The sequence below is a fragment of the Lissotriton helveticus genome, chromosome 8 (assembly GCF_964261635.1).
Source record: "Lissotriton helveticus chromosome 8, aLisHel1.1, whole genome shotgun sequence".
Taxonomy (NCBI): domain Eukaryota; kingdom Metazoa; phylum Chordata; class Amphibia; order Caudata; family Salamandridae; genus Lissotriton; species Lissotriton helveticus.
Window position 1 is genome coordinate 281981850 of NC_136069.1, and position 12446 is coordinate 281994295.

At 44.0% G+C, this 12446-nt stretch overlaps 1 protein-coding gene across 3 annotated transcripts in view; it reads left to right on the forward strand.

Moving 5' to 3' along the window:
• The window catches only part of ACAT1 (acetyl-CoA acetyltransferase 1), a 141882-nt gene that overhangs the window by 48868 nt on the left and 80568 nt on the right, over positions 1-12446 (forward strand). For all 3 annotated transcript variants that reach the window (XM_078657045.1, XM_078657047.1, XM_078657046.1), the window contains one exon: positions 4745-4840. In XM_078657045.1, coding sequence (XP_078513171.1) covers positions 4745-4840 — 96 coding nt within the window. The remainder of the gene's footprint in view (positions 1-4744; positions 4841-12446) is intronic.

A 12446-nucleotide genomic window follows, 5' to 3' on the forward strand; every position in this document is an offset into this window, starting at 1 on the left:
CCCGCAGGAGACCGCATTTGTTTGCAGACAGCGTTCAACTCATTGAGCCACATAGTCATCCTGCCTGCCCCTTCCCGCCGTGTCGCATTTCTCCTCCCCCCTCCCCTCTCTTCCCTCCGTCTTGTTAAGTAGGCGAATATAGCGTACCTCCAGTAGAACTATGCACCAAAAGTGCGGCTATATTTACACGGGATTCGTACTTTGTGCCAAAAGCTGTATTTTTAGACTGCTAATGACATTCTCTTTATGCACAGGATTTGCGTGACATTAGCACGTCCATTTTGATTCTTTTCCAATTGGTTATCCATCATTGTCAAGAGCAGGCATATGCAGTATGTTAATATTTACATCCACTAGAACCTTTATTTGAAAAATAATCTTTTAGTTCACATAGCGCTTCATTCCTCACATCTGCCGTTTCTAAGCACTGTAAAGGACAGATAACACTCTCACACGATTTATGCTGCTCTATTTACTGGCCTCAGAAGAATGCACGGTTGAGAGGACAGAGCCCGAATTCGAATCAGTAACCCGCAGGAGACCGCATTTGTTTGCAGACAGCGTTCAACTCATTGAGCCACATAGGCACTATAAACGCAATATCTTTCACTCTGCTACCTGGAAAAGAAGGATCACTGCGGTTCATATAACGTCACTAATAACTAATGCCACTGAGGCGCGCTTCGTAGGAATACCCTTGGGAAAGCGCTGCGAAGGGAGAAGCCCGGCTAACTACTTTGGTTTTGAAAGTTGCAAAGCATAGTTCCGAGTCCAAAGGCCCGGCTTCTTCACACCCACATGCCGCTCTGCCCCGCTCCGCCCCCTCCCCTGAGTCATCCTGCCTGCCCCTTCCCGCCGTGTCGCATTTCTCCTCCCCCCTCCCCTCTCTTCCCTCCGTCTTGTTAAGTAGGCGAATATAGCGTACCTCCAGTAGAACTATGCACCAAAAGTGCGGCTATATTTACACGGGATTCGTACTTTGTGCCAAAAGCTGTATTTTTAGACTGCTAATGACATTCTCTTTATGCACAGGATTTGCGTGACATTAGCACGTCCATTTCGATTCTTTTCCAATTGGTTATCCATCATTGTCAAGAGCAGGCATATGCAGTATGTTAATATTTACATCCACTAGAACCTTTATTTGAAAAATAATCTTTTAGTTCACATAGCGCTTCATTCCTCACATCTGCCGTTTCTAAGCACTGTAAAGGACAGATAACACTCTCACACGATTTATGCTGCTCTATTTACTGGCCTCAGAAGAATGCACGGTTGAGAGGACAGAGCCCGAATTCGAATCAGTAACCCGCAGGAGACCGCATTTGTTTGCAGACAGCGTTCAACTCATTGAGCCACATAGGCACTATAAACGCAATATCTTTCACTCTGCTACCTGGAAAAGAAGGATCACTGCGGTTCATATAACGTCACTAATAACTAATGTCACTGAGGCGCGCTTTGTAGGAAAGGCAGATGCTCGGCTAACTACTAAATCAGTAACCCGCAGGAGACTGCATTTGTTCGCAGGCAGCGTTCAACTCGTTCAACTCATTGAGCCACATAGGCACTATAAACGCAATATATTTCACTCTGCTACCTGGAAAAGAAGGATCACTGCGGTTCATATAACGTCACTAATAACTAATGCCACTGAGGCGCGCTTCGTAGGAATACCCTTGGGAAAGCGCTGCGAAGGGAGAAGCCCGGCTAACTACTTTGGTTTTGAAAGTTGCAAAGCATAGTTCCGAGTCCCTGACCAACAGTCTGATCCACGCTGAGTTTTGTCATCTGAGTTTCTTCCTCATGCGACTAAAAGACAGACGTGAGCTACTTGTGAATCTGGCGCCTAGACACTCTTCAGGTGGCGATGTGTGTATATATAGTAGGCATGCATACCTAAATATTTCACTTAAAGTGTTATCGAACCAGGAAACGAACGATAATATATTAGTAAATCATAATTATCGTAATAATGCTACTACTAGTAGTACTAATAATAATGCTCCAAATTGAGAAATATTTAATCGTGCAATAAGTTAAGATGCATAACTATTTTGGGGAATATTTTAAATCTGAGAAATTCTTAATTCGTTTTTTAAGTGTACCGATATTTTTATACGAGCCCCTTTATTTCTCACTGGTGAAAATTTTCAGGAGGCTATGCCACTTTTGCGGATTCACAGCAGGGCAGCTGAGTTTGTTGCGCATCTGTTGCTGACTCGTGGGACCATATTAGACAAGCATTTGCAATGCATTAGGTCTCGCATTTGTCGAGTTTAAGCTATTGGCATTGTAAATGACCATGCCTTTTATTTATGTTTTAAAAACGAAAATAAAAAGGCAATGTCATTTATAATGTTAATAGCTCAAAGTTAAAAAGCACTAACTCTAATGCTGCGAGACCTATTGCATTTCCAATGCTTGTTTTTAGGTGCCGTCTGGGCAGCCTAGTAGGCTTAGTAGTCCTTCCTTAGTACCGCCTAGTCTCATTTTGTAACCTCCCATGGTGACACCCCCTGTTACATGTGTTGTTACTCGGTAGGCTTTAATTACAGCCTCCGAGCACTATTTTCTCAAATACCTATACACTCTCTCCTATCGCTTTTTAAAACATTTTCAAACCTTTTTAAAGCAAGGTCGCCAAATGCATTTGCAATTCAATAGGTTTTGCATTTGAGAGAGTTTGAGCTATTGGCATTGTAAATTACAATTCCTTGTATTTATCTGTTTTAAAAACAGCACATAAATAAAAGGCATTGTTATTTACAATGCCAATAGCTCAAACTCTCGTAAATGTGTGAAATCCCAGCTTTGACATTTCCACGGTGTGCCGTACCTCCCTTTTGATGCTTTTTAATTCCTTTGAAAGAGTGACGGCTGTACAAAATAATAGGCCACCATTTCAACTCCATATTAGGCGTTGTTTCAAAGCAAACGCTGGATTTTTTTTTTAATCTTTTAACTTTACTTGCCCAGACTTAAAACTGTATCAGGTGAATCTGTTAGAGCCAATTTGTCATACATCAGGCAATATAACAATAAAAGAGGTTGTGTAATCCTGCGTAGCAGGGTCAATTTGTTCCGGTAACTAGTAGATTAATTACATTTTTAGATTTATTACTAAAGATAAAGGATAAGTTGACAGGGCTGCATTGGATATTCTGTCTCGTTGTAAACAAGTGTTCTGACATATAAACTCAAGCTGTTGAGGTTTTATTGTTTATTTTCTGTAACTGTCAGTCATTTGGTATTTAACTCTCTGTCCTGTTTATGTTGTAAGGTTCTTCCTATGGGCTTTATGAATTACATTTTACTTTCTGTACTAGGATGACTCCAATTGTGTTATTTTAATAACGTATTGAGGATGGAATGTTTTGAAAGTGTAGCAAGGGGTTTGCCCTAAATGACATTTTTGTAAGTAGGAATAGAAGGTGGGTTGTGTAAAGTGGAAGATCAACTCGGAGAACCTCATTCGAAGACCATTAGGATCTTAAACCACATCAGACAGGCTCTTGTTTAGTCGACTCTGAAGACCAGCCTAGTTAAACCTTGAATGAGGTGAAGTCTAAAACTGATACAATTGTTGCATCAAAGCAAAATCTTCAGTTGTTTCTGAAACTTGAAATGGTTTAAAAACTTTGCAACACTGTTGATGACATTCCAGAATCACGCGGCCACCACTTCACAGACCCTGCGACCAATGGCAGATTTCTAATTTGTATCAAACCTGAAGGGGGTGCATAGCTAATGAGCATAATAGTAGCTTGCATGGTAGTAGGTAAACGTTTCCGAGCTGAACCAAAGGCCCTGGTGATAATGTACTTTGAAACATACACTTTACCACTGTGAGATAGTACACTTTCTTAAAATCTTTAAATTGAAGTTCCAAGGAAACACTCCGTGCTGATGGAGTGGGGGGGTTTCATTGTGGCTACTGAACTATTTTGCTCAGTGAAATTAGTAAGTGTGGTCGTGGGGTTGCTTGAGGCCGGTTTATGTACCGTGATGTAATTCGAAATGCATTTCCTCTGCATTTGAGCTGCTTCTGTGTAGGTGAGCACAGCTCCACTGCTGATGTGTGAATAAGCATGCATCACACACCTCAACAGGAAAAGCAGCGCTTGGCAAGTGGGCAGGAGCAGAAGACCTGCTTATGGCTGGACACGTCACAGGAGTCTGAATGGAACAAAATGCGTTTCAAGTTAAGCGATAACATGCCCCATACTTGGGTGTATCCCAGTAGTTGAGTCCACTTACAGAAAGGCGGGTATGGTTGAGGTTACTCCGGGGGAGGGTGGGCTGCTTGGTGGGTAACATATGACGGAGGTGCTTGAAGTGGAGCACATGGGGATAAAATGCAGAGTTACCACTTTTATCACATCGTCCTTTACCTAAAAAAATTTTTTATAACATTTATTAAAAACAGGGTTAAGAGTCTAATGTTGACTTCAATCTCCCCCTTCTTTTCTTTTGTCGGTAGATGGGGCTCCACTCAAGTTTTATGTTTGAATACCTAGAAATAGTCAGGGGTTTGTTAGTTTAGAGCTAGCACAGACCACACTGTTCTTTACTAGAGCGCCATTTAATTCAAAGTGTGTTGAAGACCTGAGTTTAAAGCAAAATGAACGTTTAGAACCGAATATTCTGCTATCTTGGGCCACGTCTGTTTTCTAGATTGTGAAATGTCGTGCTGATTGTGGTGTCTCCTTTCATAATCAGTTGTCACGTTGCCCCCCTGCAGGCATTCCGAAAGAAGAAGTTAAAGAAGTGTACATGGGCAATGTCCTACAGGCAGGAGAAGGGCAGGCCCCAGCCAGACAAGCCTTACTGGGCGCAGGTATGTGTCACTCGTTGTATGTAGTGTGGCTCGATGCAGTGTTTGCCTTGGTTGAAGATACATTGCTGTTTGTCTTTCCTTTGTCTGCTGAAACTAGGTTAAAGGGCATTCCCACCCTCTCATAACTTAACCACTTGACACAGTGAATGCTCTGACTTCAGCCGGCCATAAAATAACAAGCATTGGTCATGCCAATAGGCCTGATCTTTGCATGGCAATTGTGTTTATCCCTTTTATGTATTATTTTTTACCTATTTTGTTTTGATAGTAAGAACTGGCGGACGTCAAGTCACAGACCTATAGTCTTTGCCAGATCTGTTATAGATAAGCAGTATGTACATAAAGATCAAATGAAATTAGAAAGTAAAAAATAAAAATAATGATGGTTAGGCCAGTGAATGATGAGAGCTAAATGCAGGTATTGCACTTATTATATTGTAAAAATAGGATAGAAATCCAGAGAGCAGATGGACCTGCTGCAGTAACAGGAAGTTAATGAGGGGTCGAGAGACAAGAAAGGGGCCCTGGCTGACTGTAATTGAGATACATATTTGAGTCGGAAAGGCCCATAGTGGTTGTAGCATCATATTTGTGAACTGGAAAGCTATGACAACCCGGGTCTAGATTAAGGCTGCCTAAGTTCAACGGGGCATGAGAAGAATAATTAATCTTATTTCCTGCTTGCACCTTGCCTTGCAATATCGGTACCCTTTTGAGAAGCAGTCGTACGCTGTCAGTAAACATTGTGCATTTCTTTTCATTAATCACAATATTTCAACAAAGTATAGCATCTGTGCTGAGGATTGGACAGCCCTTTATCACAAACTAGGGGTCGTATTACACAAAGTGCCCCGGGAGCGCAATGGGCATTTGCGCCCGCTTTGTTTGCTTCTGGGTACTGTGGTCTTACAGAAGGGGCCACAGACGCTTGTGCGGCTCTTTCTTGAATAAAGATAGAACTGGTGCACATGTAGTGCCAGCACTATCATTAGAGGGTATTCCCTCGTTGGCGTGGGGGGTGCCCATTGCAAATTAGGGAATCACTTTGCCTCAGCGCCTGCACCGTATCATGGAGGCGGGCGCAGAGGCAAACAGGCCCTTAGGAGGCACACTAAAAGTGCGTCACAAATCGTTGGCACACTCTCAGTGCGCTTCTTAAAGGCAGCATTCTTGAGGAGAGAAAGGGGGTCCCATGGCCACCCCCCCCCCCCCCCATGGCATTCCAGTGAAGGGGAGCAGTCACTTATTGCACCTGCCTGCAAGGGGATCTCTCTCCCCCCTCTTCAAAGGGCAGACAGGTTGCCCCTACACAGTGAAACACGAAGCTGCTTTGAAGTAGCCTCTGTGTATTTGGCGGGTGCAGGAGCATTCCAGGCCGCGCTGAGCAGCTAGACCACACTCTACTTACAGAGAGCAAAGCTGCTGGGGAGGCAAGCATAGCACAGGCAGTTGGCTGAATGCATAGTGCCTGGCCCTTATTGTGATAGCAGTACAGGAAATAAAGAAGTGTGGTGGTGATTGGGACAAGATTATTGTCGGAGATTTGACCTGGTTGGCAGAGCCACTCTAAATGGCGGCCCTCCTGCGGAGTTTCTAGCACCCCCACAACCAAGATGAAAACATAATTTAATGTTTGAGGAGATGGTCCGAGATACTAAGTGTGAGGCTGCAGTACCCTTGGGTCAAATCTCTACCCTGTCTTCCTCACTTTACAATAATTGTGTGATCTGGGCAATTGATTTTATTCTCATCGCCGGGCAAACTTGACTCCTGTCTACACTTCGAAATCGAGTACCACTGAATAAAAAAGTTATATAAAATAAGGGCCTGTGACTGCATTTGGATATGCCACAATTGTCAAAGGTGAAATAGGCACCAAAGTTTGCAGATAATATTTCAGTCTGGCCTCTTGCATACCTGTCAGCTCCATGTATTTTTGGTGGCTTTCCAGCGACCAGCTTCTCCGAGCTATATCACCCTGCGAAAAAGTGTTCTTCCCCATTGACCTTAATGGGATCACCCTCTTAAACGCCAGGTTCTGCCTTCATCTCTGAGGCACGAGGTGCAAGATGTACGACTGTTTTTAGTGTGCGCAAACGGGTTTTAGACCTGTGTGCGCACTCAAAACCTTGAGCCCATGTACAAAACCTATGTTGCGAGTTGCTAATGAATAATGAATCCTTTCAGGCCCACACCAAGCAGTTAGCCGGCGCATGTTTTGGCACCTTGCGAGGCCTGAGACCCATCTTAAAATACTTTGCCCCTTCGGTGCGCCAACTCATCGTGCAAGCCACCATCCTCTCACGCCTTGACTATTCGAGCTCCCTCCTTCTGGGGGCAAATAAGGCAGAAATAATGAGAATGCAGCGCGTTCAAAATGCTGCTGCTAGAGCTTTGGTGGGCTTGCCGCGTTTTTGCTCGGCCTCCAGCACCATTCGTAAGCTGCATTGGCTTCCCATTGATAGACGCATTCACTTCAAGACACTTTGTCTTTCTTTTAAAATTCTGAAATGCTGAAGTCCTGCCCTGTTGGGCAATCTGATCTCCCATTATGTTCCATCTCGCCCTCTCCGCTCGGCAGAACTACATCTGGCGACGGTGCCCAGAATTAGGCTCTCTAGGACCGGCGGTCGGGCTTTCCGGTACCTTGCGCCCAAGCTTTGGAACTCCCTCCCCGTACACATCCGTGCCATCGATTGTCTGTCTTCTTTTAGGAAGGCCATCAAGACTCTTTTGTTTCCTTCACCCTAGCTTATCTCCAGGTTGCTTTTTTTTGTTTTTCTGTTAGGTTGGTCTTCATAGTTGTTGTGTCCTCCTGTGGCAGCGCCGGGACGCCCCTTTGCTGGGGCAGCTGTGCGCTTTACAAAACGGATAACATAACATAAAATAACATTAGTGACTCACAAAATAGGTTTTGCGACTTGCTATTAGGAAGGGGCGTTCCCTTCCTATTAGCGACTCATGAGGCATACTTGCAAATTACCACCTACTTCAAGTAGGTGGTAATGCAATCGCAATCGGGAAGGGGTCCCCAGGGACCCCTTCCCATTTGCAAATTAATGCGAAAATATTTTTTAGGGCAGGCAGTGGTCCCAGAAACTACTGCTTGCCCTTAAAAAATTCAATGAAAACATTTCATTTTAATTTTTTTAATGCATCCCGTTTTCCTGTAAGGGAAACGGTCCGCATTTTAAAAAGAATCTGCTGTATTTAAAAGCAGTCCCAGACATGGTGGTCTGCTGAGCCCAGCAGGCCACCATCCCTGGGAGGGCCAGCCATTCCCAATGGGGTCGCAATATGCGAGTGTCCATTAATATTCACGAGCCTCACATTTTGCGACCCCATTGGGAATCGCAATTGGTGTCTCTAAAACTGTAGTACATAGTAAATTGCGACTCACAATCGAGCGCAAATTGTGAGTCGCAATTTACTATGGTCGTACATCTGGCCCTAGGTTCACAGATATGCTGTTTGCCTAGTTTCACATAACAGGGGCCAGCCAACCAGCCCTCATAACAGAAATAGTTACGTTCTACGCTGCATCTCAAACACACTAAGTAGTGGTAAAAACACTGGGGCCGATTCACAAAGGTCTTTTGCACTTGTGGTAGGCGCCCGCACTCGTGGCTGAGGCACCGCAGTCGTAGCAAGGTGCACGCACTTATGTGGCGGGGCCCGCATGGGTAACTGCGGTACGGAGGTCCCGCCACGAGTGCGAAGGGGCTTTGTGAATCGGGCCCAAAGAGTTTACAGGAGTGCACAATAGATCCAATCTAGGAGGACTATGTTCCACTATCCCACTCTTATGGGATCTGCTGCATGTACAGAATCCCTATGTGCATCAAAAATTATAGTTGAATGACTTGGGTGCCTCTGCGTACTGAAGAACTGGCTGAGGCAACCTCTTCTATACCTCAAGGAATAACTAAGGCAGCCGTCATTGCTAGAGACTTACCCTTTCCTCGTTAGCACAGAGTTGAGTTTGAGGCCAAATCATTGCCTTAAAACAAAAGATTGGATTGTTGAGGGTCGTAGTGAGGGGCTCGCAGTCATGCTGCATATTTTCTTCACAGTGACAACTGGCTGGGGGGTTTTAAAAGTGCAAACATGCTCCGTGATAGACGTTGCAGCACTTTTATTAAATAAACATTTCTCAAAACTCAGACTTTTTGAAAGCCACCTCATGGACAATACAAAGAATGATTGTAAGCAAGTTGTGTTCTGAGGGTTAGTGAACGAAAAATACTTAGCTATGTATGCTAGTTATTTCCGAAGGCACCAGGGCCATTATTTAACTATAAGAAAAAAGTAGGTTGTGTCTATGTGTGAACAGGGTCTGGGTGAACAAGTTCTGCTATATGAAAGCCTGGCAACGTTTTATAGAAAGCACACCGTTTGCACCGGCCGCCCAAATCCATCTGATCCAAACAGAGCTGACAAGGGAAAGGAGACATTTTTTTTTTTTAGATGTCACTAGGAGGGTCCAAGTACAAGTTATGATGGTGGAAGCCCAGGGCAGTCCCTCACTGTTTAATTTGTCCTATCAATAAACGGACTTTGGAAGTGCCCGCAAGTGGAAAAAAATACCACTGGCAAAGCCTAGAGACTTTTGGCTTTGGAAACTTGTTTTTTTTCTGTCGTGTTTTTTGCACAACTTTTTTGTTGGGTCAGCTGGTGGGGCATCCCTAATCTGAAAAAAATCGGTTGAAGGCAAAAAAAAAAATGTTTAGGTCTGCAAGAAGCACACATTACTGCAGTAGTCCCTGGCACAGAAGAGAACTGCTTTGTGTGTGGCTGTGCTCCTTGTGAGAGTGGAGTATGCTGTAACTCACAGAGAAGTCAGCCAATGGTTGAAGGGGACTGACCCATCGCTCCATGGTGTATGCTGGAGTGGGTGGAAGAAAAATGTGAATGACACCAAAACTGACTGATGGATGAATTCTGGCTGAAAACCTCTATAACTAACTATGTTACACAGATAATTTTAGTAAAAGCAGAATGTCTTGGATAACACCCGACCTAAAAAAAGCCAATTGATTTGCTTTTGGCTTCCAGCCTCTTTGTTAGTGGGTTTTTATTTTGTAATATTTTTGCAAATCCTTATTACCCAATCCAATCCAAAAATTCTTTATTTCGGCCATTTAGGCCATAAAAGATGCATAGAAACATACATAAAAACATTTTAAATTACATCAAATTAAGACATGCTTAATAAGTAAAAACATGCATAGAAACTTTTTAGTTGAACCATAAATATTAAGACATAAGACATACTTGGAAAGGATATATAAAGGAACAACCACTGCCCGTAGAGTTAGTCAAAAAATTCAATAGCATTTGAGTTAAGTTGGCAATAAATCCTGTAATAATCATACATTAAGTAATTTGCTCCTAATGTGCCACATGGCCATTAAAAATTTAGCAACTGCGAATACAATATGAGGGGAGGAGTCCGTTTTCAATATTCTGAGCGAGTTCACATAGCTCCTTACGCCCAGATTCCTACACAGAGGCACTAGCCAATGTTTTCTTGGTCTCTCGTAGGCTGGGCAAAAGAAGAGAACATGAGACTCCTCCTCCTCACAGTTGCTACAACCAGGGCATATTTTATCCCCCCCATTGGCCCACTTGCACGTGAAGGATTTAATAGGTAAAGTGCCAAACCTCCATTGGATGAATAGCTTTCTTGCCAGAATCGGGAAGATGATGTCCATAAAACTTTCGAAGTAATAAGAATTTTTGGAATCCAGGAAACGTTCAGTTAAAATCCCAATGCGGGGTGCAAGCATAAGGGAGGCAAGACTTTTTTCCTTATGAAGTTCTACAAGTCTTTTCCGGGAAACTCTTTGGCAACCCAACTCAGGAGCCTCCCACAACTCTTGGAGATTCAACCGAAACAATTCCTGCTTTACAGAGGATAGCCATGGAATTTTTCCATTGTGATTTAGATTCATAACATGGAGAAGATCTTGCCTATAATGTTTGAGCTCATTAGTAGACCAAAGCCTATGCCAAAATCTTAAAGGTTTTAACTCAAGGTCATCCAATATGGGAGGTAGACCCGTATCTAGTCGTAGAGGAAGCAAAGGTGTACCACGCGGAAGAGCCAAAAGGCGTCTCAAGAAGTTATTTTCAACACTCGACAACTCTTTTCCAGCTTTGAATCCCCACAGCTCGCTGCCATATAGTGCGGCCGACTTGGCTTGTGTTTTGTACATTTCAACTGCAGGGGCTATAGGTTTGTAGGTAGAAGTGTTTGTAACCTTCAAAATTGCCCCGGACAGTTGTGACAGCCTTAACCGTGAACTTGATATCTCTGGATCCCAGGATAAATTCTCATGCAACAATACGCCCAAATACTGGAAGGTTTTTACCCTCTCCAAAGTTACTGAGCTGAGTGTGGGGTTAGGTCTTGTCTTAGGGGGGGGGGGGTTAAATATCATGAATTTGGTCTTCCCTGTATTGATCTCCAGACCATACTGTCTACAGAAAAGACCGAATCCGTCCAGGATCCGCTGTATACCCATTGGGGATTTGGAGAGCAAGAGGGTGTCGTCGGCAAACATGATAGCCGGCACCCTCTTGCCCGCCAAAAAAGGGGCATCATTGTCCCTGACCTTACTTAGGTGGGTCAGGACGTTGTTAACGTAAAGGCAAAACAGTGTTGGCGCCAAAACGCAACCCTGCCTTACCCCCCTTAGGACAGGGAACCTCTTGGATAAAACTCCTCCCCTCCCGCACCGAACTTGAGCAAAATTGCCCTCATGGAGTCTAATTATGACCTGTAGGAGATGGGTGGGGACTCCCATCTCATTCAAAACCTCCCAAAGTTTTTTCCGGGGCACCAAGTCAAATGCTGACTTCAGGTCCACAAACACCATGTACAGCCTTTCACCCTCGATCCTCACTGATTTCCAATAGAGGAGTAGGAGGCGGAAGATCTGGTCCATGGTGGACGTGTTTTTCCTAAAGCCAGCCTGAAGGGGGCTTAGAATGTCATTGTCCTCCATCCAGTCCAGGAGATGGTCCAGTATGAGGCGGGAAAAAAGTTTTTGAGGCACATCTATAAGGCTTATCGGCCTATAGTTGGCTGGGAGGAGAGGACAGCCCTTCTTGAAGATGGGAACTATCTCTGGATAAGAAGTGTTGAAAAGATAGTTAAAAAAGGAGGCTTGCAAAGACAGGTGACAGTTAGAGAGGTGGTATAGATAGGTAGCCAGATAGAGAGGGAGGGATAGATAGATGACAACTAACAACCAGGTAGCTAGATAGAAAGGTAGCTAGATAGATAGGTAGCTAGATGGACAGGTAGATAGATGGACAGGTAGATAGATGGACAGGTAGATAGATGGACAGGTAGATAGATAGATTTATAGGTAGATCACCAGACAGACAGCTAGCTAGCTAGCTAACTAGATAGATAGATAGATGGAGACAGACAGCCAGGTAGATAGGCAAGCTGATAGATGGACAGGCATATAGATGGACAGTTAGATAGGTAGAAAGACACGAAGGTAGACAGACAGATAAGCAGATGGGTAGACAAACAGACGGGTAGATAGATAGTCAGATGGGTAGATGGGTTGATAGGTAGACAGACAGGATA